Source organism: Sarcophilus harrisii, chromosome 5, assembly GCF_902635505.1.
Source record: "Sarcophilus harrisii chromosome 5, mSarHar1.11, whole genome shotgun sequence".
NCBI lineage: Eukaryota > Metazoa > Chordata > Mammalia > Dasyuromorphia > Dasyuridae > Sarcophilus > Sarcophilus harrisii.
Genome location: NC_045430.1, coordinates 176,713,886 through 176,739,816, shown reverse-complemented (window position 1 = coordinate 176,739,816; position 25,931 = coordinate 176,713,886). Strand labels below are relative to the sequence as shown.

General features: G+C 51.1%; 1 protein-coding gene across 3 annotated transcripts; it reads left to right on the top strand.

The window, feature by feature from the left end:
* Positions 1-2,007: 2,007 nt before the first annotated feature.
* Positions 2,008-22,280, top strand: IMPDH1 (inosine monophosphate dehydrogenase 1). 3 transcript variants are annotated; one of them, XM_031939017.1, is made up of 15 exons: positions 2,008-2,291; positions 8,249-8,347; positions 11,398-11,446; positions 15,317-15,418; positions 15,581-15,655; positions 15,812-16,018; positions 16,133-16,220; positions 16,908-17,107; positions 17,203-17,293; positions 17,458-17,553; positions 18,208-18,351; positions 18,485-18,629; positions 19,627-19,770; positions 19,866-19,949; positions 21,365-22,280. In XM_031939017.1, exons 1-15 carry the CDS (start codon positions 2,086-2,088, stop codon positions 21,384-21,386), a joined length of 1,752 nt encoding a protein of 583 aa, XP_031794877.1. In that variant the 5' UTR covers positions 2,008-2,085; the 3' UTR covers positions 21,387-22,280. The 3 variants fall into 3 exon arrangements, with proteins under 3 accessions (XP_031794877.1, XP_031794876.1, XP_031794875.1); XM_031939016.1 differs by having other exon boundaries at positions 8,246-8,347; XM_031939015.1 differs by lacking the exon at positions 2,008-2,291 and adding an exon at positions 7,263-7,854.
* Positions 22,281-25,931: the final 3,651 nt, after the last annotated feature.

Genomic DNA, 25,931 nt, shown 5'->3' with positions numbered 1-25,931 from the left:
TGGGGAAACTGAGGCCCAGAGAAGGGAACTGGGTTTGCTCTGTTAGTAAGTAACAAATTTAGGATTTTGATTTAAATATTCTGCCTCCAAATCCAATAGAACATAAACTCCTGGAGGGCAGAGACCTTCTCACCTTTTATATTAAGAACAGTAATAATAGCTAGCCTTTACATTTTAAAGTTTTCCAAGAGCTTTGCAAATAGCTCATTTTATTCTCACAATACTGAGAGGTTTTTATTGTTTCCAGTGGTTTCCACTGTGGTTTCCAGTGAAGTCAACTTTCAGTAACCCAGTTTAGGATTTTCTTGGCAAAAGTATTAGAGTGTTTTGACATTTTCTTCTCCAAATCATTTTACAGATGTGGAAACTGAGACCAACAGGGCTAAATAACTTGCCCGGGGTCACACAGCTAGTTTAGCACTTCTAATGCCTGATATATAGTGGCCAGTTAATTGTCTGTGGATACATTACTGAATACTCCAAGCCTGAGGAGTTTCTTTCCTAGAGTTAACTTGGGAGAAGAGACCAAGAAGTCATACTATGTCTAAAGGGAGCTGGAGGTGGGGAGGGGGCAGGAAATAGGGAAGAAATGGTGGACACATGGAATTTTTTCATGGAAACAGGGAGCTGGCATAGCAGAAGAATGTTCCAGGGTGAGACTGTAGCAAAGGTCCTTATGAATGTAGACCATTGTTCTACTTTCTCTACTGCCACAGGTCCCAGGCCAAGCCCTAATTTGGTCATTATCTGAAACCTGATTGAATCAGATTACAAGAATAGCATCATTTCTGCTTTGGCCAGAAACCCTGAGGGTCTTCTCCCTCCCAGATTCATTCATTCATTCATTTATTTATTTATCCTCAGATTCATTCATTCATTTATTTAGATTTATTTTTAGACTAGGCTTAAGAGGAGATTCTTTGCCTCAATCGCTTCCTAACCTAATCACTGAATGAATGGGCAAGGCCTCAGTCAAACTAAGATTTGTGGAAGACCCTAGCTTACAAAGATCAAGATCTCCCATAGTATCCAAGGCCATCTCCAGCGGTCCTGATCTGTATCTGGCCACTGGACCCCGATGGCTCTGGAGGAGAGAATGAGGCAGGAGACCTCACACAACCCTCCCTTCGGACATCCATTTCACTTGAACGTCACGGCATCCCCTCCCTATGTCACGTCCTCTTCCAGAACTCAGGACAAACAACTAGAGTTCCAACCCTTCGTTTTACAGAACAGAAAACTGAGATTGGGTGACTGGCCCAAGATCACAAAGCTAGCAAGCTTCAGAGACAGGATTTTAACCCAAGGGCTCTGATAAAGAGTCAGGAATAGAACGCTGATATAAAATTGTTTGTCTTTCGTCTCCACGCGGGGGAGGGAGGATTCTCTTAATTTCTAGGGTAGTCGGATTCAACAGCAGTTCGGAAGCCTGGCTCATCCCGGAGCATCAAGCCTCCGGATTGATGGGGTTGGGTGTGCACACGCTCCCTCCACGCCCCCAGAATCACTATGCAGTCACCTAGGTAACTTTCCCTTTCCCAAAGTGGAGGAGGAAATTGAAAGAATGACGAAATACAATTCAAGTTTATTAAAAATAGAACACAACCACCTCTCCCAAATGATAGACAAGCTCTGCTGTCCCCGGGGTCGGTTGGAAGACGACCGAAAAGGGGGAAATGGGCCAAGCGTTGAAATCTGGGTTTCCCTGGATGAGGGAGTAAGAGGCTCTAAGCCTAGAAGGGATAGAGGGATCCAGAAGAGGCCCAGGATGGGGCCGGCCAAGGGAAAGCGAGCCCCGCTTTCTGTGCCGCGGAAGCTAGAGAGCCAGCGTGCCCGGCTTCTCCTTTCCCAGTTCGGAGCCTGGGCCCCGCTCCTTCAAGCCAGTGCTCCGAGACGCAGGGAAAGGAATCCTTGGGCTGGGCTGCGGGCACACATTCCTTCTCGGGGAGCCCCCTCTTCTCCCCGCCCTACTCCACTGCGCCTCCGCTCCTCCCGTCGGGCCCCGCCCCTTTCCGGGGCCCGGGGATTTGGCGGGGGCTCCTTTCTCAGCCCCGGGACGGGAGGCGGAGAGGCTGCAGCCGGCGCATGGAGGTGTCGCTGCTGCAGCCGCCGCCGCCCCGGCACTGGCCCGGGCCGGGGCCGGGGTCGGGGTCGGGGTCGGGGTCGCCGCGGGGAGAGGGAGCCGCGGCGGCCGTTCCAGAGCCGGGAGCCCGGGGCCAGCACCAGGGACACGAGACGGCGGCGCAACGGTACAGCGCCCGCCTGCTGCAGGCCGGCTACGAGCCCGAGAGGTGACGCCCGGGGCGGGGCTTGGGTGGGGGGCGCGAGCCCGGCCCTAGAGCTCAGGAGGGGACCCACCATCGGGGGAGGAGGCGGTCTGGAAGCGACCTCCCATACTGCCTCCATCACCTTCATCCCCCGCTTCCTCCAATGGCACGGCTCCGCCGGTACACTTTGGATGGGGATGCAAATGCAAGTGCAGGATTCCGCAGGGCTTGGGGCAGGTGCGGTGGGCCATTTCACTCCAACTCCTTTTCCTTCCCGGTCCAGAGCGGGTAGGGGGCTGTAGGCATGTGGAAGGGGCGACACCCCCCGCCCCCCTCCTCCTGGCCCAGCCCCATAGAAACTTTCTTTAGAGCTCTTTGGCGACCCTCCTCCTTTACCCATTCTCAAAACTGGGTCTGCTTAGTAAAGAGGGCCTCAAGGGCTGCAGAGACCCTGGTTTACCGGGTTTGACTTTGGCAGGGGGGACACGGGGAGGCTAGCAGATGAATAGGCATTATCCTCTGTTCACCCTGCACCTCCTCCAATCAACAGGTATGATGGGGGCTGGAAGCCAAGCCTCTGCAGGATCTCTATGAGTATTTACCGCTGTTAATGATCATGGGAGGAGGAAAGCAGCCAGGGTCCTTCTAAAAGGGGGAGTCACTGGGGAGAAAAGGACGCGGCGGAGCTGGACTGTAAAGGAGACAGCAGCTAATCTATGGATTTGATCTGCAGCCTGAAATGTAAACCCTACTGGTAGTCCTTCCTGTCCAGAGGATTTGGGCTCCTTTGCCGGCTCCATCTGCTGGTGCTCAGCAGCTCGGGGAGGTGACCCTGGCAGCTGGATTTGGGGGCAGGGGGTACTCTGGGGGAATTAGCCATGCAGCTCCAGCTCGGGGACCGGGTGCTTATGTAAGAACTTTTAACAGCTTAACCTCTAGAGCACGCCCCTCCCCCAACTCGACAAGTAGCCTCAGGCTGTCACACAGCCCTCCCCCTCCCCCCTCCCGGGATCTGACCCAGGACATCTTCCCCCAGGAAATCCTGCTAATGAAGGTCCTGGGTGAGGTGATGGGGTCCTCCCTTACTGGGGTGAGGGTGACTAGAAGCGTTATGTACACACAAGCGTAGCTGCTTCTACTGAGGGCAGGTTTGGTACCTATTTCTGGCTCTGGGATAAAAGTAAGTTCCTCAGGAAGGATCATTATTTTTACTAGTACAACTTAATGTGATATCCCATAATTCTATAGTGGCTTCATATTTGCAGATGCCTTCCTCTCAGCAGGAGGCAGCTTTTAATCTTACTTCCAGTCCACAGAGGAGGAAACTGAGTCTTATTTTTCCCTAGGTCACATGGGCAAAGCCAAGATTTAAACCAGAATCTTTGGACTCCAAGGCCAACACTAATCTCCATATTTCACATTTCTGAGTCTAGGTTAAGGCCTTTCTGAGAGATACCATCTCTGCCTGAAGGAGGAAATTTTTCCTATAAGACTGCTTCATTCCTCTGTAAAGAACCTCTATAGCTCTAGCTTTCACATCAGCAACTGCTGAACTAGTTCTAAGGCTGCTCTTCTACCTTGCTCCAGCCCAATACACATGTTGGGAAAAGGGGGAAAACCTTTGTCTTTGAGAAGCACTTAAGCCGAAGATGGATTTCCACTCTGTTGCTTAGCATTTCTGTCACTGGATAATATCATAGGTAATAGCTAACGGTCATATATGGCTCTAAGGTTTACAAAGCACTTTACTTACATAATCTCATTTGATTCTTACAATAACCCTGTGAAGTAGGTGCTATTATTATCCTGCTGCGGGAACAGGAGATGAGTTAGATGATTTGTCCTTCGCCACACCCCTAGTAATAAGTGATTGGGATAGGATCTGAACTCAGGTCCAGGGAACTGAATGATCATTAAGGTTCATTCCAGCATTTTGTGCCCTAGAGAGTAGGGTATTCCCTAGACAATATTTTTGCCCCAAGCTAAGCTCCTAAACCCATGTGTCTTGGGAGCAGGGCTGGAGAAAAGCTCTCTCTCTCTCATTGTTCTACACCAGCTATTCCCTGGCAGGAGAACCATGGGACACACAGCTCTGGGTTGGGAAATCTTGATTTCCCTTTCCCAAGGAAGCAGCTGGAGGTCAGGAAGGGGGAGGAGGGAACATCATAGATTAGCCGGGTTCTTAGAAAAATAGTATGAGCAGCCTCCCACAAGTGATTTTTGTTGCCATTCAGTTGCGTTTTTACTCCATTTGGGGTCTTCTTGGCAAAGATACTGATGTGGTTTGTCATTTTCTTCTCTGGCCCATTTTTACAAATGAGTAAACTGAGGGCAATAAATTAAAGTGACTTGCAAAGGATCATTCAGTTAATAAGTGTCTTGAGGCTGTATTTGAACTCAGGAAGAAGAGTCTTCCTGACTCCAGGACTGGCACTACAATCACTTTGCCAGTTAACTGCCTTGGCATTGGCAGTAAAAGAAGGAAGGTATATGTGGGTCGCTAATGAGTCCAATATCCTGATTGGGCAATGGCCTTCCTTTTTATCTTGGGTCAGAGGCAGTTCACTTCAATGAGACTCAAAAAACCCATCTGTTATGGCATTGTGATGTAATGTGTAAGCTAGGCAGCTAGCCTGACTTCTGAATCTGAAGACCTGGACCATGCCTTGGCTGCGTGACCTTGGCCGTGTCACAACCTCTAAATCCCCTTCAGACAACTCCTTATCAAGAACTGGGGCTTCATCTGCCTTGTAGAGGGAATTTCCCCTCCAGAAGATTTCTGCCCGGTGAAACTACACTGGAGAAGTCCATAGATAGGTCTATAATGTTCTAATACCTCGACAGGAATGATAAAGATTCCCTATATTGCAATAGTGAGGGCAGGATGTCTGCGTGGTTCAATTCCAGCTAAGAACCAGAATCCAAGTGTTGTCGTTAGCCCCAAACCTAATTTGGCTGTACCTGTCTCAGATACACCATGCCCTAGGAGAAAGGATAGCCTGCAGCAGGCCACCAAAATGGGAAGAGGTGGGGTGTGAGCACAGAGCTCCACCTGCCTCATGATGCAAAAAGTTATCTGGGTGGGAAAAGGAGGCTTCTAGGAGTCACCCCCTCTAGAGCCACAGCTAGTGGCCTTAGGCCTACAGTCAGGAAGAATTGAATTCAAATCCAGCTTCCCAAAAATGACCAGTTCTGTGACATGGGGGAAGTCACTTAACCCTGTTGACCTCAGTTTACTCATCTGTAAAATGAGCACTTACCTTCCAGAGTTGTGAAGATCAAATGAGATAATAATTGTAAAGTGCTTAGCATAGTGTTTGGTATATGGTAATCATTATATAAACGTTAGCTATTATTATTATTATTATGTCTAAAATGGGGATAATAATAGCACTTATCTTCCAGGGTTGTTGTGAGGATCAAATGAGATAATAATTGTAATTTGCTTAAAATATATAGTAAAGATAATATAAATGTTAGTATGATGATGATGAAAAATGGCACTCTCTTCCAGGGTTGTTGTGTGGATCAAATGAAGTGATTAGCATAGTTCCCAGCATATAGTGAGGTAAATGTTAGCTATTATTCAGGCTGAACAGGAATCTGAACCCAGATCCTTTGACTCCATGCCCAGCAAATTTTTTCCCACCAGACCTCTAATTATCCTCCACTATCCAACCCTTCTGAGTAGACATCCTCTCTCCCTTCCCCAAGTAGCACAAGCTTAGGTATTTTTGCCTCTCTGTCTGGTCTTAGTCCTTGACCTGACGGTCAACAGCATAGACCAGCAGGGTGCTAGTGAACTAAGATCTTCCAGAAGCTAACTTCTTGACCCGAATGATCATAGAGTGTGTGATCTATGGGCTTGAAAGTTCGAGGAACCCTATATTGTCTTCTGCCTGAGGTGAAGGTGGTATGAAACCTGTGAGACTCTCAACCTCACAAGTCCTTGCATTTACTTTGCTGTAAACTTCGGGAGTTGCTTTGCTTTCCATTTATCTTCGATCTAATTAGGCATTGGGAGCCCTCAGTATCTAGGATCACCTCCCCCAACCCACTCTGACCTTGCACAGATGGTAGGAAGAGCCTGTGTTTTCCCAGCAGGTTCCCTGGAGGTGTCATTAGTGGATATCCCAGGGAGAATCCCTGGTTGGAGGCCAACCCTCCCCTAGAGGCCCCTCTGCCATCCTACTATCACCACACTATCACAGAGTAAACAAAACTCAGGCCCTCCCAGGGATGGCAGATCTGGGCTCGGCAGGTGCACAAGAGACCAACAGCCTCCCTGGCCCTGTTCTGAATCTGTCTGGGCCAGTCTGATGACCGAATCCTGGGCCTGGATCTTTTCTGCCATTTCTTCCATTTCCAAAACACATCTTAGATTGAGAAGTAGATATTTAGGCTAACCCTGAGATCTTTCAATGAGATGAGACTCAGAGAATTTAAGTAATTTCAGATACTGTCCAGGTAGTGTAAGAAAGAAACTAAAGATGTGGACTTAGGCATTCTCTATCTCCAAGGTGTTGATGATAAGGCTAGAAGCCCTCACATGAGAGAGGGATAATGAGCCCGGCTTTGCAATTTGGGCTTAAGTTTTCTTGGTCTTAAAATTTCTCTCTTGATTAGTACTAGTTATTTATATAAATTACAGAGAAAGTTCCCAAATGCATCAGTAGGAGATCCTAAGCTTCAGGAGCTCCCTACTCACATGGAAACCACAGGTCAGGCCAATTATTAGAGCTGAGTCACCTTGGATTTGTTCTCTTTCCTGAGAATCAAGGGGTAGCATGGGTTAACCGGGCCACAGCAGGCAGGAGGACCCAAGGAACCAGGCAGGTTAAAATCCCACCCCCGAGTCTTCCTCCTTGGGTGACCTTGGACAAACTGCTTCATTTCCAAAAAGGGGTCGAATCTGGAGGTCCCTTTGAGCTCTATGAATAGTTAGCAATCATGGAGCTACTTAAGGTCTGCAAAGAAATAACTCACAACCACTTTGGGAGACAGATGCTATTATTAGCGCACTTTACATTTGGAAACTGAGGCAGAAAGCGTTTGAGTGTCTTGAGGCCAGACTTGAATTCAGGTGGTCTTGATTCCGGGTCTAGATGTGCTGCAGAGTTTGCCATTTACTGTCTCTGATGATCTGGGCATCCAGCATTCTGCTATAAGAAGGCAGGCCGCTTCAGAAGCAGAGAGGTTTAGTAAAAGGTCCAGGCTTCGGGCACACTCCCAAGCCTTCATCCTAGCTCTCACGCCTCCCGGCATCCCGCCGCCTGGCCCGGTGACACTGCATTTTACCCTGGGGCTGGAGCCGCCTCAGGGGCGCGATGTGTGAGCTCCGCAGCCCCCTACGGGCAGTGCCTGAGAGCGGCTGCCCCGCCAGCCCCACCCAGGCCCCGAAGGGTCCGATCCGAAGCGGGGCCGCTGATCGGGGAGCCGAGCTCCTTCTCCAGCCCCGCTGGGATCCCGGGGTTCTCCGCGGGCTGGGTCTTGCGGCTGCATGGGAGCCGGCCGGAGAGGCCCGCGGCGGGGGTGGGGCGCGCGTGGCCTGGGCCAGGTTGGCCCGGCAGCCCCCCGCAGAGGGCCGGTGAGCGGAGGAGGGGGCGGGCCGGGCGCACGCAGCAGGGGCTCGGAGGGCGGAGGAGGGGGCGTGTCCGGCGCTGGCTCGGCCCCTTCCTCTAAGCCTTCCTCCTCCCCCGCGCTTCCCTCCTCGCCGCCCCCTCCTCCTCCTCCTCCTTTTTATACCCCTTCCCTCCCCAGAGCGCCTCATTGCGCCCCCGGGCCCGGGCTGACTGCGCGCGCCCTCCGGAGCTTGGACCCGCCGCTCGGGGCTTCTTTGTGCGGCGCGGCCGGAAAGACCAGAAGAAGGGCGACGGTCCGAGCTCTCCCGGCCGCTGCCGCAGGCAGCCTCGCCGCACCCCCGGCCCGAGCACGGCCGCGCGCTCGGGGCGTTGATGCCGGCTCTCCGTGTCTCCCAGCAGCATGGCGGACTACCTGATCAGCGGCGGCACCGGCTACGTGCCTGAGGACGGGCTCACGGCGCAGCAACTCTTCGCCATCGCCGACGGCCTCACCTACAAGTAAGTCCGCGCGCGCCGAGGCCTCAGCCGGCGTGTCCGCGTTCCCCCCCCCCCCCCCCCCCCCCCCCCCCCCCCCCCCCCCCCCCCCCCCCCCCCGGCGGACCTCCCCTCTGCGCCGCCGCAGAGCCGACCCCCGCCCCCCCTGCCCCTGCAGCCCAGCGGCTCCCTCCCCCGTGCGGGGGTCCGCGCGCCGCCGGCCGCCCCGCGGCGCGGGGGCTTGGGCACGGGGGAGGAGAGGGGCGCGGCGAGCGGGCATGGGTCCCCCGCCCCTCCCCGGGCACCCTCCCTCCCTGCTTGTGGCCGCCCGGGTCAGCAGATGTTTATGCGCCCACCTCCTGTGTGCCGGCCAGGTGGTGGGTCCTCCATATGGTGCGGATACACAGGTGGCAGCGAGTCTGCAGGCCCGAGGGCAGCTGGCCATCCCGAGCTGCCCCGGAGGGCCGCAAGGGATACCGTCCTTTTCCTCTCCTGGTGCGTTTCTTAAGTGGAAGGGACAAGGGTCGTTCCTGAGAGCTCCCCTTGGACCCCTGCCCCCCGGGGGTCTTCCCTCCCTGGATATCCAGGCCCCCGGCCCCGAGCGCTTGCTGGCGGTGGAAGGGCCCCCGGAGCCCATCCGAGAGGCGCTCCGCTACTTGTCAGCCACCGAGGGGAAGGGTCCCCGGGCTTGAGCCGCCTCTCCTCCTGTCTCTTCCACTTGTAACGGCTGTTTCAGTAGCCCCACAGGTTGGCACTGAGGCTCACTTTGGTGTGAACAGTTTTGTCCCCAAGTTTCTCCCGGCCATCCCTGCCCGGGATTTGGGGGTGTGGGGGAAGGGAGCAGATTTCTCTTGGTCTGCGGCTCTTTTTTGTTCCCCAGGCCCAATCCCGGCTGCCTGGCTGGCCGCAGGCCTGGCACTAGCCCTGGATCCTGGCTGCAGGGCCGGGCACATGCCAGACAGAAGCATTGGAGCCTGGGGCCGAAGTTGCTCACAAGCCAAGCGGTCTCCTCTTCTCTCACCCTTCTGCCCGGTAGTCCTGGTGAACACCAGAACTTTATTTTCCTAATTGGGGATGGGGTTAAGTGACCCTCGCAACAGGTTTTTTAAAAATCCTCCCCATTTAAGTGATTGGAAGCCGGCCTGTTGACCCCTGAGGGATGGTCATGAGCTCAAGGCACCTTGGCTCATTAGCATGGTGCAGGACCTTCCTTTGGTACAATGGAAATGTTGAGCTCTGGGCATCTTCTTGGCGCTGCCACTCTTGACCCTAGGGGGAAATGGGCTTTAATTCACACAATGGAGGAATTGGACTAAGCTTTTTAATGTCCCTTTCTGATTCTGTCAGTAGAAACTGCATCACTTCCAGTAGGGAATGTTAAGCGCTGGAAGTCCTTTGTCAACTGGTATGGTACTGAGCTTTGGGTCAGGACTGCCTGGGTTCACACCCTTAATAGTTATGGGACTTAAGAGGGATAGACTAGTCTCAAATGTCCCACCCATCTCAATCTAACTTCTGGGCTTTGTGTTGTGAGGATGGATGAGATAGACCTGAAATGAGAGATCATAGAGTGGAAAATCTTGATATTTTAGAGTTTTTCCTTTTCCAAGATCCTGAAGAAATGTGAAGTTTCTCCTCCTTTGTTCCTTAGCTCCCTGCTTATCCTATGCTTTTATTGAAAACAACTAGGAGAACTAAGGCTAAACTTGACACTCCAGGGGACATCCTGCAAAAAGAATGCAGGAGGCGTGGTGCTATCATTGCTGAGAATGGTTGGGGAGAGGGGGGTGCAGATTAGGGGCAGATGGAGGAACCCCACCAGTTCCTAAAATTCCAGCTTGCCAGCTTCCTTCTCAGGACCTAACAGCCTGATTTGCAAGAGCTGTAGGCCAGGTGACCAGGAAAGGGTGCCTGTCTGTCCCTTCTGCAGTCTGATGTGGCACCTCTCCTACGTGGCTCTAGTTGGGCCACTTTGCTTAGCACTGTGGGGAGTGGCTGGGGGGTTTGCTTTTGGGTGTGTCTGGCAGACTTGTATTCTGTTAGGTTTATACTGTCCTGGGGCAGTATAAACTTGGTAGCTATGCTCTTTCTAATTTAAGAAGTGACACTTTTGGGGGCAAATTCTTCCTTCCCTTCAATCCCTAAGCCTTAGCACTCTGCTCTCTGCCCCAAGTTTCCTGAATTATCTCCAGCCAATAAGGTCCCATCTGAAATGTTCCCCAGTCTTCCTTTTAGTTCATGTTCTTTCTATAATATACATATAACTCCTTGACTAGATCCTATTCTGATTACTACATTTCATTGGAACTGAAAGCATTTCTATGTTCCATTTAGACCCAGATTGGATGACACTGACTAAACCTAGAAGTCATTTATAACCCCGTCCCATACTACTATCTCTTGAGGTAATAGGGAGCTTTAGATTCCCTCATCCCCTCAGGGAGTTCCCCACACAAGTGAAATTATAGGTTTAGACCCCAAAATTATATTTAATGATTTAGATCTAAGGATTCATTAAGAGTTATTCTCAATTAAGTTCTTTGGGCTTTTTTTCCCATCTGGGTTGTATGAAAAAAACCAAACAAGGATGGTACCACCTATAGGTGGCCACATGGGGATGATTTTCCTGTACTGGCCACCCCATGGCATTCCAAACCTGCATGTAGTAGGAATTTTGTAAATTCAATTGACTGGGAAACAAAACAATAGATTTTTATTGACCCAGGAGAGTCTGGTGACTTGATTCATCACCAAGCATTTGTTAAGTACCTAAAATGTGTATTAGGCAAAAGGGAAATGATTTTGAACCTCACTAGCTGTTCTCTGCAGTCTAATAGAATTTAGGAGACAGGGACAGAGTAACTGCTGCCAGCCACAAATGCCACCTCACCTTAGTAGTTCTTCACATCCACTCTCTGGGCATGGGCCATAAGGGATGTTGAGAGAGGGGTCCAGAGGACATCATTTTTGTTGACCTTCTTAATATTAAGGATGACTTTTCATTTGAAAGGACTTTTTTTTCTTCCTGCCTCTATTCCCTATTTAGTAATCATAGCTTATCTATATCTCAACAGTGATTTCCTGATCCTGCCAGGATTCATAGACTTCACAGCTGATGAAGTGGTAAGTGCCTCTTTATTTGTGGGTTTATGGTTTTGTTTTTAGTGGGGAGTAGGAGACACTGTAGAGCTTCCCCACTTGGTTCTTTTACAAAGGGAAAGGGGTGCTCTCCATCTTCTATACTAAAGCTCAGATCTTCCAAGGAGTCCATCATCTTGCTAAGACACCATCTACCCTGCTGAGAGCCTGTCCATGGGGGCTTTTGCCTTTAGTTTTAAAGGCTTTCATCTTTCCCTGCTTTCCAGATGTTCCCTAATTCCTGGCATTTTAGCCTATTGGACCTTCCTGGCTCCCTGAATCAGTTTGGCTCCCTAAATGCAGAGAGATCTACTTACTTAAACCCTAATTACCTGTTCCTCTTCTGCACTGTCATCATATCTGGGTTTTTGCCCCTGGCCTTGATGAATTTGAGAGCATAAGAATGCATTTCTCCCCTTCCCCCCCCCCCCCCCCCCAGTTTATTTACAAGGAAAAAAGATAATGAAAAAAGATAATATACAAATTCAGAGATAATATAGACATAATATACTGAGGTAAGATAATTAGGTAAGAGCAATGTGCTATATATAGGCTAGAGAGCTAGTCCTGGAGTAAGAAGCCCCCAACAACCATCTCAGTGGTTTTAGATCTGAGGGTTTTTTTGGAGGCATTCAGGAATAAGTGACTTGTCCAGGGTTGTCTTAATAAGCGTCTTAATAAGTGACTTGTCCAGAAACTAAGTTTCTGAGGTCAGATTGAATCAGGGTACTCCTAATTCACTAGAATTAGATTAGAATTAGATTCTACTTCCTGAAGTCCTACTTCATTGGGTTCTTCCTAAACCAATGGAATCATGGGTCTGGTTAAAGTGGGGGAAAAAAGGGCATCTAATTAGATGCATTGATTGGGAATTCTACCTTTCCTCAAAGAAATTTCTTGAGTACCTGCAGCTCCCCAGCCTTCCTGTTCAAAAGAATTACCTCTTTCCCACAACATTGAGAAGAGTGCTGGATTTGTTATCCAAAAACTTAGTCATTTACGTCCTTCAAAACTTGGTTCATTGACCATAAGAAGAATATTTAATCTCTTGTCCTGAATTTCCTGTAGAATGATGGTAGTAAACCAGATTTCTTTAAATACTGTGATAGAATCGTGCTAAGTCATTTTGGGATGATCAGTCCTACTTGGACTCCTTTAAATATTAAAATTTATTAAACCTTCCTTTGATTGACCCTTCCAAGCCCAAATTGGTTCTTAGCTGATTAGGAAATTCTGATTGAGTTATCTCTGAGATTCTGATTCTGAAATTCTGATTGAGGTATCTGGTAACCTTCCTCTCTTTCTCTTCTACACAATTAGAAGTCTATCAGACACATAATCACTCACCGAGTTACTCAGAGTCCACACCTAATATTGTCTCATACTTCGTAAATACTTATTGTGGAATTTAGTGATTCCATTAGCCTGATGAGCTGATAAAGAAGCCTGAAAAGATTGGGTTTACCCAATCAAATCCCACCTATTGGGTCTATAAATATTCGATATGTAATCTAGGGGAAATTAGCTCCTGGGTTAGAGATGTAATCTAATTTATCCCAAAGCAGAGATTCTGTCTTTGTCCTTCAAAAAGGAGACAAGAGTTGGAACTGGGAACCTTTTTGTTGTTGAGCATTAGTTTTAGTCAGATTCTTCCTGATAACATTGGGAGTTGGAATGCTTTGCCATTTCCTTCTTCAGATAAGTAAACTAAAGCCAGCAGGGTGAAATGACTTGCCCAGGTATACAAAGCTAGTGTCTGAGGCTAGATTTGAACTCAGGAACTTGACTTCCTGGAAGAAAAAAACAAGGGTGGTGCCATCTCTAGGTGGTAGCAGGGATGGTTTTCATGCCCTGGCCACCCTTCCATGGCATTCCACACAGCACTGGGAAACAATAAACAATAGAATGTCTGTTGACTGTGACAATCTGAAATCAATCGCCAAGCCTCAAAGGCTGGCACTCTTTCCACTATTCTACCTCCTTGGAAATGATTTAGAGAATTCTATGCCTCCTCCGACCAAAAAACAAACCCAGACCCCAAAAAATGCGCTTCACACAAAACCAAAATACCAAGAAAGTGGAAGAATTGTTCTGCCAGAGTAGAGGGAAGATTAGGAGTGAGGGGAGGCTTATCACATTAAGATGTTAAGACTGGATGAAGGTGAATTTGTTTGCCAAATCCTGGGCTCATAGCTTAGGTCTTAGTTGGGAGCAAGAAAGAAGCAAGATTAGAGGTGGAGGGGCCTTTTACTTCAACTGGTCTCACCCTCTCATTATCCAATTGCCCAGTGTTGAAAAGACATTTTTTTTTTAATAGTAACTTTTTATTGACAAAATCCATGCCAATTTTTTTTACAACATTATCCCTTGCACTCACTTCTGGTCCGATTTTTCCCTCCCACCCTCCACCCCCTCCCCTAGATGGCAAGCAGGAAAAGACATTTCTAACCCTGGTTCTTTGATTTGAAAGCCAATGTTTTTTTTTTCTACTGTACCCCAAAGTAATTTTAGGAGAAATAGAACTGTTTTTGGAGGTCCAAATCTGTGAGATGCTTAGCATTGGGAAGTCTTGGTTAAGAAATTTCATCCCTCCCTCTACTCTAGTACCTATCAGCAGCGCCTATTTTTTGCTGGTGGAATACTTATTACTTAAGCCCTTGATTTTTGATGTCTGACTAGTGAAATCTCTTCAAGCCTGCAATTCCTTTTATGTTTTTTCAAACATACCTAGATATTTTTTTTTATTTAATAGCCTTTTATTTACAGGTTATATACATGGGTAACTTTACAGCATTAACAATTGTCAAACCTCTTGTTCCAATTTTTCACCTCTTACCCCCCCCACCCCTTCCCCTAGATGGCAGGATGACCAGTAGATGTTAAATACATTAAAATATAAGTTAGATACACAATAAGTATACATGACCAAAACGTTTTTTGCTGTACAAAAAGAATCAGACTCTGAAATATTGTACAATTAGCTTGTGAAGGAAATCAAAAATGCAGGTGGGCATAAATATAGGGATTGGGAATTCAATGTAATGGTTTTTAGTCATCTCCCAGAGTTCTTTCTCTGGGCATAGCTGGTTCAGTTCATTACTGCTCCACTGGAAATGATTTGGTTGATCTCGTTGCTGAGGATGGCCAGGTCCATCAGAACTGCATACCTAGATAATTTTCAACATTCACCTTTGTAATGCCTTGTGTTCCAGTTTTTTTCCCTCTTTCCTCACCCTTTCCCTAGATGGCAAGCAATCCAATATGTTAAACATGTACAACTGTTCTATACAAATTTCCACAACTATCAAACTGCACAGGGAAAAATTAGATGAAAAGGAAAAAATGAGAAAACAAAATACCAGCAAATACTAAAAAAAGTGAAAAATCCTATGTTGTCATCCACACTCAGACGCACAGTCCTCTCTGGATTTGGATGCTCTCTTCATCACAAGACCATTGGAATTGTAGGCCATTTCTTGAACATAGTAGCATTAAGGGACAGATGGGACATTTGGGGCAGCTAGGTGGCACAGTAGGTAGAGTGCCAGGCCTGGAGTCGGGAAGACTCGCTTTCCTGAGTCCAAATTTGACTTCACTTCCAGTGTCTCTGACAAGAGAACCCCAAGGGGTCAGAGTCAGACATGACAGGTTCAGGATATGTCATTAATGGGTGCCCTGCCCCACTCCATCCCACCCCCCTGTCCCCGAGACAGACCGCTTTTCATGTTTGGCGTTATGGAGAAGGAAAGGTGAGGGGCTTTAACAAGTGATTTTCTTTTCTTTTCTACCTTCAAACCACACCTCTCTTGTTCTTCTCCCTCGGCTTCCCTCCATTCCTGCCTTTTCTGCCTCCAGGATTTGACTTCAGCTCTAACTCGAAAGATCACTTTGAAGACACCATTGATCTCCTCTCCGATGGACACTGTAACTGAGGCCGATATGGCCATTGCAATGGCTGTGAGTGGGGAGGAGGGAGGAGGTGGTGGCCGGGAGTTGGGGAGGAGACTGGGGGCAGTGGCGTGAGCTGGTGGGTTTGAAGTTTGGAAGAACTGGTGATGAGTTGCTTAGGGGTATGGGGAGCACCACCCTGTTGATTCTGACTGTTCCGGTTCCTTCCAGCTAATGGGCGGTATTGGTTTCATCCACCACAACTGTACCCCTGAGTTCCAGGCCAATGAGGTGCGCAAGGTCAAGGTGAGTATGGACTCTGCATTGACTCTCGCCGATAGGACGCGTCCCCCGGAGGTTTCACTAACGCCCACAGGGACCAGGCTGCTTAGCAAGGGCGGTGGCGGGGCAGAATCGGGCACCCGTAGGGGCTTCCAGCCTCATTTCTGCCTTTGTCCTCAGAAATTCGAGCAGGGCTTCATCACCGATCCTGTGGTGTTGAGCCCCTCCCACACAGTGGGGGACGTTCTGGAGGCCAAGGTGCGGCACGGCTTCTCGGGCATCCCCATCACCGAGACGGGCACCATGGGCAGCAAGCTGGTGGGCATCGTCACTTCCCGCGACATCGACTTCCTGGCCGAGAAGGACCATGCCACCTCTCTCAGCGCGGTAAGCCTGCTGGGTGGGGTGGGGGCTCCGCTGTCCCCTTCCCCCCGTGGGAGCTCTGCCCTCCCGGCCCCCGCGAGAGTTCCCCTCCTCACGCTGGCTGCTTCCTCCCCCCAGGTGATGACCAGTCGCGACGATCTGGTGGTGGCGCCGGCAGGCGTGACGCTGAAAGAGGCCAATGAGATCCTGCAGCGCAGCAAGAAAGGTACCGGGGCCTTGTGGCGCTGCCCGGGCTGCCCTTCTCTGCAGCAGGCCAGGCTGCCCTGTGGCAGATGGGGGTATCTCTGGGCGTCCCAGCAGGGCGGTTCAGTGGAGTTTTGTCATTTCCTTCCTCCATCCACTTTCCCCACATCCTTTTCTTGATTCTAGAAAGTCATCCCTGGTGACAAAAGATCTGTTAGTGATTGGGACTAAGCTCAGGGTCACAAAGCTAACAGAGGGGAAGTTTATGTTAATGTTCCCTAAGATCTGGGCCAAGTGTTTCCACTCATTGCAATCACTGTATCCGTTATTTTCCTGGTTTATCTCTAACCCGCCATCTTTGGATGCTTCTCTTGATTGGGTTAGTGTTCAGGCCCCGCTTGCTTAGCCATCCCCTCTAGGTTTAACCTTCACTCTGTAAAAGATCCGTTAATGTTCATGGGCCTGGCCTGACCACGGACCGCTTGGGGGCCTTCGGGGAGGGGGACTGGGCTGGGGTCCTGGAAAAGCGGGGCCCAGGACTGGGCTGGGACTCGGCCCTTGCTCAGATCTTGCCCCAGAACAAGTCTGCCCACGGGCAGAGACTCCGGTCCTTGCTCTGCTGCCTCAGGGTGACCTTTGCCAGAGGAAACCCTGTGACCCGCCCCCCCATCCCCCCGACTGATCAGTCTTTGCCCACTTTCCATGCCAGGAAAGCTGCCTATTGTTAATGACAGTGACGAACTGGTGGCCATCATTGCCCGGACCGACCTGAAGAAGAACCGGGATTACCCCCTGGCCTCCAAAGATGCCCACAAGCAGCTGCTCTGTGGGGCCGCCGTGGGCACCCGGGAGGATGACAAGTACCGCCTGGACCTGCTGACCCAGGCGGGTGCCGATGTCATTGTACTGGTGAGCACCTCGCAGAGGGCACAGGGGGCCCGGGCACATCGTGGGGGGCAGGGAGCCCTGCAGAGGGCCTGACATGCCATTTATTCCTCTTCCAGGACTCGTCTCAAGGGAATTCAGTGTATCAGATTGCCATGGTGCACTACATTAAGCATAAGTACCCCCAGCTGCAAGTAATTGGTGGGAATGGTGAGTCTGGGGTCCCCCTTTTCCTCAGGGTTTCCTTCCTCTTCCTTCCCCTTTGGGGAGTGGGGGTGGGAGTTGGCGGTTCCCAGACTCTAACCCAGCCTGTGCTGTGGGTCGGGGGGTCCCGGGCGGGCATCCAGCTCATTTTTCTGTGCCCTGGCCCACAGTGGTGACGGCGGCCCAGGCCAAGAACCTGATCGATGCAGGCGTGGATGGGCTTCGAGTGGGCATGGGCTGTGGCTCCATCTGCATCACCCAGGAAGGTGAGTGCCCCCCTCCCCTCGGGACCCTGACGGCATTGGATACCACGGGCCCTGCAGATGGCCACAAGAGATAAGTTTTAAAAGCAGCGCTGGTTTGGAGTTGGAAGAACTCTGTCCCACTCTCGGCTCTGATGCTTGGGAGGTTTGTGCCTTTGAATGAGGCACTATGTGGCGCCCGGACTCCTCATTTATAAAACGGGGAGATGTTAGGTGTGGCAAGAGCTCAGAATACAAGAGCTCAGAATACAGACCTAGGAGATCTCAAGCCAAGGAAGCACCTGGCGGTGGTTGGCTTGGAAACAGAATGGCCGTCTCCCCCGAGTTTCTCCTTTGTAGTGGGTGCTGTGGCCCGCAGAGCCACAGGCGCTCTTGGGAGCAGGGTTTTTGTTAGTAGAACCCGGCACTGAGCAGCTGAGCCTGTATCTTCCATCAGGTGCTGTGGCTGGGTCCTTGCCCCACTTTCCTTACCCGCACAGTCCCTCGCCTCCCCCCGCAGCCTTGTTAGTGGTGATAGCATTTGTAGCGGGCTTTGCAGAGGTCTTTATCTGTTCCTCTGTTCCTCCTGTGAGGGAGGAGGTCTCGGACCCCATCTGTACGATACTGCTGCCCCCACCCCCTCCCCTAGCCACTTCTCAGGGTCTCTCTCTCCCGCAGTGATGGCATGTGGCCGGCCTCAGGGCACTGCTGTGTACAAGGTGGCAGAGTATGCCCGTCGCTTTGGAGTCCCTGTCATTGCCGACGGCGGCATTCAGACAGTGGGGCACGTGGTCAAGGCCCTGGCCCTTGGAGCCTCCACAGGTAACTGGCTGGGTGGGGCCAGGCCTGGGAGCGGCAATGGGAGGTGAGGGGAGGCTGGGACATGGGGGGATGTGGGTGGTTGGCGCAGGGGCCAGTGTCCAGGAGCTGGTCGGCTGATCCTTGCACTTCACAGTGATGATGGGCTCCCTGCTGGCAGCGACCACAGAAGCCCCCGGCGAGTACTTCTTCTCCGACGGGGTACGGCTCAAGAAGTACCGTGGCATGGGCTCCCTGGACGCCATGGAGAAGAGCAGTAGCAGCCAGAAGAGATACTTCAGGTGGGTGCTCCCCTCCCCAGCATCTCCACTCCCTTCTCACACACAGACACCTGGTCCTGGGGGCCTCCCCTGCCTGGAGTCACAGTGGGCAAGGGGGCAGCCAGAGAGGGACCAGAGCATCTTAAATAAAACACCACCATCTCCTGATGGGTTTGGGGAGATGGGGAGGCAAAACCGCCCATTAAAAACTGCTTTTAATTTCACTCATTGAGAAGACAGCAATAGCACTTTTTTACATTTATAAAAATTTTGAAGAAACTCTTTTCACCCAAATATCTTAAGATAAGTGACTGGGGGCAGCAGCTAGGCCCTACAGTGGTTAGCTATCCTGTCTTAAACACTCAATAGTGTGATCCTGGGCAGGTCACTTAACCCCAATTACCTCCCCAACACAATTTTTTAATTGGTTCAGGGGAGCTGGGAGGTCAGGGTGAGGGGCAAGGCCTTCTAGCCTGACTCGGACTGAGTGCAGTGGGAGCAGTAGAAGGCCTCGTTCTTTATTGTTTTGACTCTTTGCAACCTATTTGGGATTTTCTTGGCAAAGATACTGGCATGGGTTGCCATTGCCTTCCAGCTCATTTTACAGATGGGGAAACTGAGGCAAAGGAGGGCTAAATGATACCAGGCCACACGGTTAGTGTCTGTGGCTAGATTTCACCCTGGCTCTTGTCCACCCAGCTGCCCCCGGGCATGAGGCAGAAGTGATTTAAATGCCAGAATTTGATCCTGAGCTCGTAGGGAGCAGCTGAGGGAGGTTTACTGGCCCACTGTAATAGGGATGTACCCGAAGCTGAGTGAGGGATAAACTGGAGAAAAAGGAGGCTGTATGAGGCCGGCAGGGCCTGGAGGAAGGAGGCCCCCCGGGATCTGAGCCGGGGGGCGCAGCAGCAGCCCTGCCTGGGAGGTTGGCTCTGATGCGGGGGGTCTTTGCCGTCCTCCCCCGCCCTGGGAGGGAGAGGGCCGGGAGGGGTTTCTGAGCTCTCCTCTGCCCCTGCAGTGAGGGGGACAAGGTGAAGGTCGCACAGGGTGTCTCAGGCTCCATTCAAGACAAAGGCTCCATCCAGAAGTTTGTGCCCTACCTCATCGCTGGCATCCAGCATGGCTGCCAGGATATCGGTGCCCGGAGTCTCTCTGTCCTGCGGTCAGTACTGATTGCTGGGGAGCGGGGGGATGGGCGAAGGGTGGGCGAAGGGTGGCCTTCCCCCTCACCCTGCCACCTTGCCCTTCCTTCCCCAGATCCATGATGTACTCTGGAGAGCTGAAGTTTGAGAAGCGGACGATGTCGGCTCAGATCGAAGGCGGCGTCCATGGTCTCCATTCGTAAGTGGGGGGTTCTTTCTCCCAGCCTAACGAGCACGGGGTCGGTCAGGAGATGGAGGAAGGCAGGCAGACCCCTGAGTGGAAGGTTAGGCTGCTTAGTTCCAAGGCCTCTGCTTTCCTTTCTTGCCCGAGCCTGGCCCAGGTGAGTCCTCAGGTTGGCTCCATGCGGCCGGGAAGCTCCCTCCCACCTGCAGGATTCCCCACGAGCCAGGTTTCTGCCCCCCTTTCCCTGCCCCCTTTGGCACAGGAGCGGTAGCTGTGGGCACCGATTGTGCCCACCTGTCCACAGAGGTGGCTCGCCCCGGGGCTTGGTGGCTGGCAGCAGGAGGCTGGGGCTGCTGTGGGCTGCTGGTGCTGGGCTCTGGCTGGTGGTGGAGCCTAGATGCCGAGGGGCTTCGGGTCGGGCACCGCATTCACTCAGGGCGACTAGAGTAGTTTGGGTATGGGAAGGGTGAGGGTGGTGCCCGCAGTGGGGACGAGACCAGCTGGCAGCGGGATGGGCACGTGGCCCTGGCACCTGCCAGTCTGCGGGTAGCAAGGGGTCCTGCCTTCCCTGGCACCAGGCGGGCATCTAACCTGTGTCTCTTTCTGCCCTGCCCTCCCGTAGCTATACCTTTCTGCCATGTAAGTAACTGCGAAGCCTGGGGCCCAGAGTAGAGTAGAGTAGAGGAATTAGCGTGGGCCGGGTGGCTGGGGGAGTGGTGGGAGCGGGCTGGGTCGGCCTGGGGCTACAACTGCAGCACACGAGCCCATCCTCTGTCTTGGCTACCTTACCACCAGAGCCAGGTGGGTAGCGGGGCTGCCCCTCGGCCGGGCTTAGCCACGAAGCAGCCTTGCCCGGGGGCTTGCCCAGATGCCAGCGGCCCTGGGACCCATAGCCCTCCCTCCCCAAGGGGAGGTCTAGGGACGCAGCTTGTGAAGGGTTCTCCGGGGCTGGTAGGGAGGGCCTGGGGCCTCTCTCCCTCTGTAAAATGAGGGTCCGGTCCTCCCAGGCCAGCCCCACGGGCATGTGCCAAGAATCCAGTGTGGGCACTTGCCTGCCTTTGGGGAGCCCAGCCTGGAGGGGGAATCTTTGTGGAGGAAACGTCTAGCCCACTCCTTTTACAGATAAGGAAACTGAGTCCCATAGAGATTCAAATGGCTTGCCCCAAATTCGGGCAGGAGGAAAACCCCCAAGTGGGGGGACTAGAACCCAGAGCAGTATTGTCCCGTGCCAGTCACAGGCACTTGCAGGTGGGGTGAGTTCCCCTGACCCCCCGCCATGTGCTTTGGGGGGGCACAGCGGCTAGAACCACTGAGGCGTCCTGCCCCAGCCCCTGCATCCCGGCATTGGGGGCGCTGCTGGCAGGAGTGGACCAGGGTTGCCAAGGAGACGGGCCGGGCGCTAACTGCCTTCTCTCTGCCTTCTCTCACAGTTACGAGAAGCGGCTGTACTGAGGACGGCACTGGTGGCCGAGGAGGGGGTGGAGGAGTCCCCCGGGGGGCCCCCTTGGGCTCCGCCTCCCTCCGTAACTGAGTGGCCCCCATGGATTTGCACTACGGGTTCCCAAATCCTCGCCCTCATGGGAGGGGAGCAGGGAGCCGGAGTTGGCCCCTTAGGAGGCTGTGGTCTCCCCTCTCCCCTCCCCCTGAGCCCGGACTGCTCTCCCCAGAGGCCTGGAGAGCCCCCGGCCTCGTCCTCTCCCAGGAGCAGCTCTCTCAGGCCCCTGTGAGCCCCCCAGCCTGGTTGCCCAGGGCTGGCGCCCGCCTCAGGTCTCTCGCTGCACCCTGCTCCTTTCCTCCTGTGGGCCGTTCTGAGGCCCTGGCGCTGAGGCGGGGATGGAGGCGGCTTCGGGGAAGGCCCCACCCCAGCATTCCCAGCTTCTTCCCAGTAGGGTGCTTCCCACCCCCCACCCCACCCCCCCCCCCACCCCCCCCCCCTCACCCCCGGTCCCGCAGCAAATGGTGCTCTCCTTGGCCCCGCCTCTCCCCCTGTCCGGCTGCAGTCCACTTCCTCAGATTGTGGCTGTCGGGGGTCTCCAGCAGGGAGACCTCGTTCCTCCTATGCCCCCGCCCCTTGCCCCACCAGCCAGAGGGAGGTCTCTGCCCCCTTCCCCTGGTCCCTCAAGCTGCCCACAGGGACTTTGTCTTAAGTCTGCCCTCCCCGGCGCCGATGGGAGCAGAGACTGCAGAGAGGGAAGAAACCCATCCATCTCACTTCTTGCTGCTCCAGCCCATAGCCTCCTCTCTGTCCCCAGTCACGGCTGAAGGCTTTAACTTTGCACACTTTGGGGCCACGGTTGTGTTGTTGTGTATTAAATAAGCTGAATAAAGCAAGCGGGTCTCCAAGGAGTTTGTCTTCCTGCTTTGTCCCACTGGGGCCTGCCACGCGCCGCCTTCCTGCTTCGCAAAGGGGTGGAGGTGGAGGGTGCCCCTTGTCCTGACACCTGCAGGCACAGAGGCCTGTGCCAGGGCCGCTCGTTACCCAAGCCCCTATGGCTGGTAAGTGGTGGGGTCAGGGTCGCCAGTGTGCGTGCTTGGCTCCCAGCTGTGCCCCTCCCTTGGAGAATACTCCCTGCCGGGCCTGGGCTGCCCAGCTCCCACAGACAAAGCATAATGATTTTTGGGTGGGCAGCTGTCCTCCAGAGGCAGGAGAGGGGGCACCGCCAAGGGGAAGACCCAGTTAAAAGGAAGGAAAATCAGATTGGGACTTTAACCCCCCTACACATAATTTCTTCCACTGCTAATACATGTAAGACCAGCATACTCACATTCAAATGTTTTATTTACATTCTTTCAATTATAAGGAGACCGGCTAGAAGCCTTGGGCTTGCCCATCCTTCTGGGATGCAAGTGGGCAGTGTGGGAATGGGCACCCCTATGCAGAGTTACTGGGAAGTGTCGGATTTGGGGTGGGGCAGAACTCTACTGGCTGTGGCATGGCAAACACTCTGATCCTCAGCTTATTTTCAATATAGGGACAAGAACACCTGTAGTCTCTCGGGTGGAATATGGTCATGCGGGTGTTGTAGAGTGCCTTTAAGTCTCATTTCTACCTTAGAACGGGGTCCCTGCCAGCCACCGCTTGGGAAATCGAGTATAAATGTTACTTGTGTCACAAACAGTTAAGCACCGTGTCTAGAAAACCCAAGTTCGAATCCAGCCTCGGCAGCAGAGTCTGGCTCTGGACAAATCCGAGTTAAACTTATTGACCCCCATTTCCTCATCTGTAAACTTATTGACCCCCATTTCCTCATCTGTAACCCCCATTATTGACCCCCATGACAGATGAGGATCTGTAAAATGAGCTGGAGAAGGGCCAGTATCTCTGCCAAGAAAACCCCAAATGAATCCAACATGATGGAACATGTTCTATTTCTATTTTGATAAGTGTTTCTAAAATCTTAGTTCTAAATCTGCTTCATGTATTTAAATCACAGAATACGTGGAATTACAAAGGAAAATAATTATTGTGGAATTGTTTTCAAAATACTTTAAAAAACGAGGTAGACACAGGGGATAGAGCTCTGCATAGTTAGGAGGAACCGAGTTCAAATTCAGCCTGAGATGCTGAGATGCTCCAGTTACCTCCAAAGAAAGTTCATGGAACAGATCAAGAACCTCATGAAAACCCAATGCGAAGCACATTAGAAATGGTGGAACTTGGAAAAACCCACACATGAGTGGACAGCCAGAATTCTTAAACCCTCATTGGATCACAAGACAATCTTGGTCCAGTGCTATCTTGGGTCCCTTCCTCCGTCACTGTCCCAATGGCCTTCACTAAGTACCCACCCCCTGGCTTTTGAAGATGGTGAAGATGGCCGACGTTTGGTACTGGCTGGCCCATTTTGGAGCAGAACACCACCACACAGATGGGACCGTTTGTGGGGGGAGGGAGGGAGAGAGATAAAAGTGCAGCATGTGGAACTGGGAGCAAAGCTTCCACCTTTAACCGTGTCATCTCTCTGGACTGCAGTTTCTCCACTTGTAAAGTGGGAAAGATTCTCTTCTAGCTCCAAGGTTCTGCAGGCTCGTGAAACATCCCAACCCTAGAAATGAGGCTTTTTTTTCCCTCTTGAGCTTCCTGAGGCACCAGTTCCTGCTCAGAATCCATGAGAAGGTCATTCATGTGGTTTAAAGGCTTTCACAATTCACTTTCTTGTTACTGTTGCCTAATTTATAATTGTACATGAGGTTTCTGAACAACCATCCTAGTCTCTCATTTAGCCTGTTTTATGCCCTGGCTTCAGAGATAGATTAAACCAATCTGTAATTACCTGCTTCCTTTTTGGGCAGACTTGTTAACAAGTGGCTGCTTGAGAGTACCTGCTTCTTTTCCCCCTAAATATTATCTACCACCCAGACCAGGGAAAATAAAGCTGTTTAGGTTTTATCTACTAGGGAAGAGAGGATATACAAATTCAGAAATAATCCACCTGAGTAAGGCAATTAGAAATTCAAATAAAAGAAAACGACCTTGTCTTCACTGGATGCTACTTAATTTCTATGCTTTTCCATCCAGCTTCCTCCCCAAAACACTTCACCAACGTGGGAATCTCCCATTCACCAATTCTCCAATCCCCAAATCACTCTAAGCCAATCACAAAGCCTCATGATTATCCGGCAGGTAGAGGTGTTCCATTCACGTTCCTAGATAATCATTGACTAATTCCCTAGGCTTAAGGGAAAGACCCGTAATAAATATAAAGATGAGTTCCTCACATACACAGAATGAGCAGGTACAATGCCAGCCCATTCAAAGCCCTGTGACAATGGTAGTCTGGCTCACAGTGACGTGACTAAAACACTCAAGACCCACGGGGCAGGATAAGCTCGTTCCCAAGGAGGGCAGTGCCATTAGGAAGAGCTAGACTTGTGTCCAGATCGGGATTTGGCTGGCTGCAGAGGCTGATAAGGTCAGACTCCCCCCATCCTGCAGGGGAAGCATCATGAGAATATCCCACTAGGAACTGTATGGCGTTGGGTATAGGCGTTGGGTAATGGGGACGTTATTAGAATAACCTGCAGAGAATTAAGTGTTTGAGCATGGAAGGAGATATGATTTTATTCCTTAGTATTATACCCTTCTTCCACTATATCTTTACTCAAATCTTTGAGTATGAGGAGAAGATGTCCAGGCAGCATGAGACAGAATGGCAAGAATTATATCAGATGAGTATATTTCCAGTTAACAAAAATCTATTTCCTCCCCCTTTCTTTTTTCCTCCCTTCTTGAATGAAAAAAGAAAAACAAAATCTTTATAATATTCAAAGTCAAATAAAATAATTTGCCCCATTGGCCATGTCCAAAAATGATTACCTCCTCCAACTTAAGTTTCAAGAGGACAACTTACTTTTGTTCTCTCCCTGCCCTCATTACATTTAAAACAAGGGGTTCCTTCTTGAGCAAAAACCATAATTTGTTCAAACCTAGAATGACAGATTAAGAAACTGAGGGCACATCATAGGCTATCAAAATTGGAAGGAGCCGCAGGTCATTTAATCTAACCCATAGATGGATTGAAGTCCTTTCTATAAGAAAGAGAATAAAGAGTAGTGGACAGAGCACTGGATTTGGTGCCAAATCCAGGATAAAAAAGCCTAAATAATTTATTTATCAATATTTATTTATCAATTATTTTTATTTTCTTCAGTTATATGTAAAAACAACAGTTGTATTTAAAAAAAAAAACAACTTTTTTTGAATTCCACCTTGTCTCCCTCTTTCCTTCTTGAGTAAACAAGCAGTTTGATACAGATTACACATGTGCATGCAGTCCTTCCAGTGCCTAAAATCCTTGAAGAATGGACCAACCAAATACAGGCTCTGCCAGATCCATCTCAAACTCAATGAATCCAATATAGAACTTATTACCTTTCTGTAAAAAATCCTTTCTTCTTCCTTATCATAATGGACAATAATGCCATCTTACCAGTCATCTTGGCTTAGGAGCTTTGACTTCCCTCTCACATACATTCCACATAGTCTGTCTCCAAGTC

Coding starts and splice junctions, on each gene's coding strand:
- IMPDH1 (XM_031939015.1), top strand. CDS start 7,595: ATGTGTGAGCTCCGCAGCCCCCTACGGGCAGTGCCTGAGAGCGGCTGC. Junction 17,108..17,202: donor GTGCCGATGTCATTGTACTG/GTGAGCACCTCG, acceptor TTCCTCTTCCAG/GACTCGTCTCAAGGGAATTC. Junction 18,352..18,484: donor GGCCCTTGGAGCCTCCACAG/GTAACTGGCTGG, acceptor TGCACTTCACAG/TGATGATGGGCTCCCTGCTG.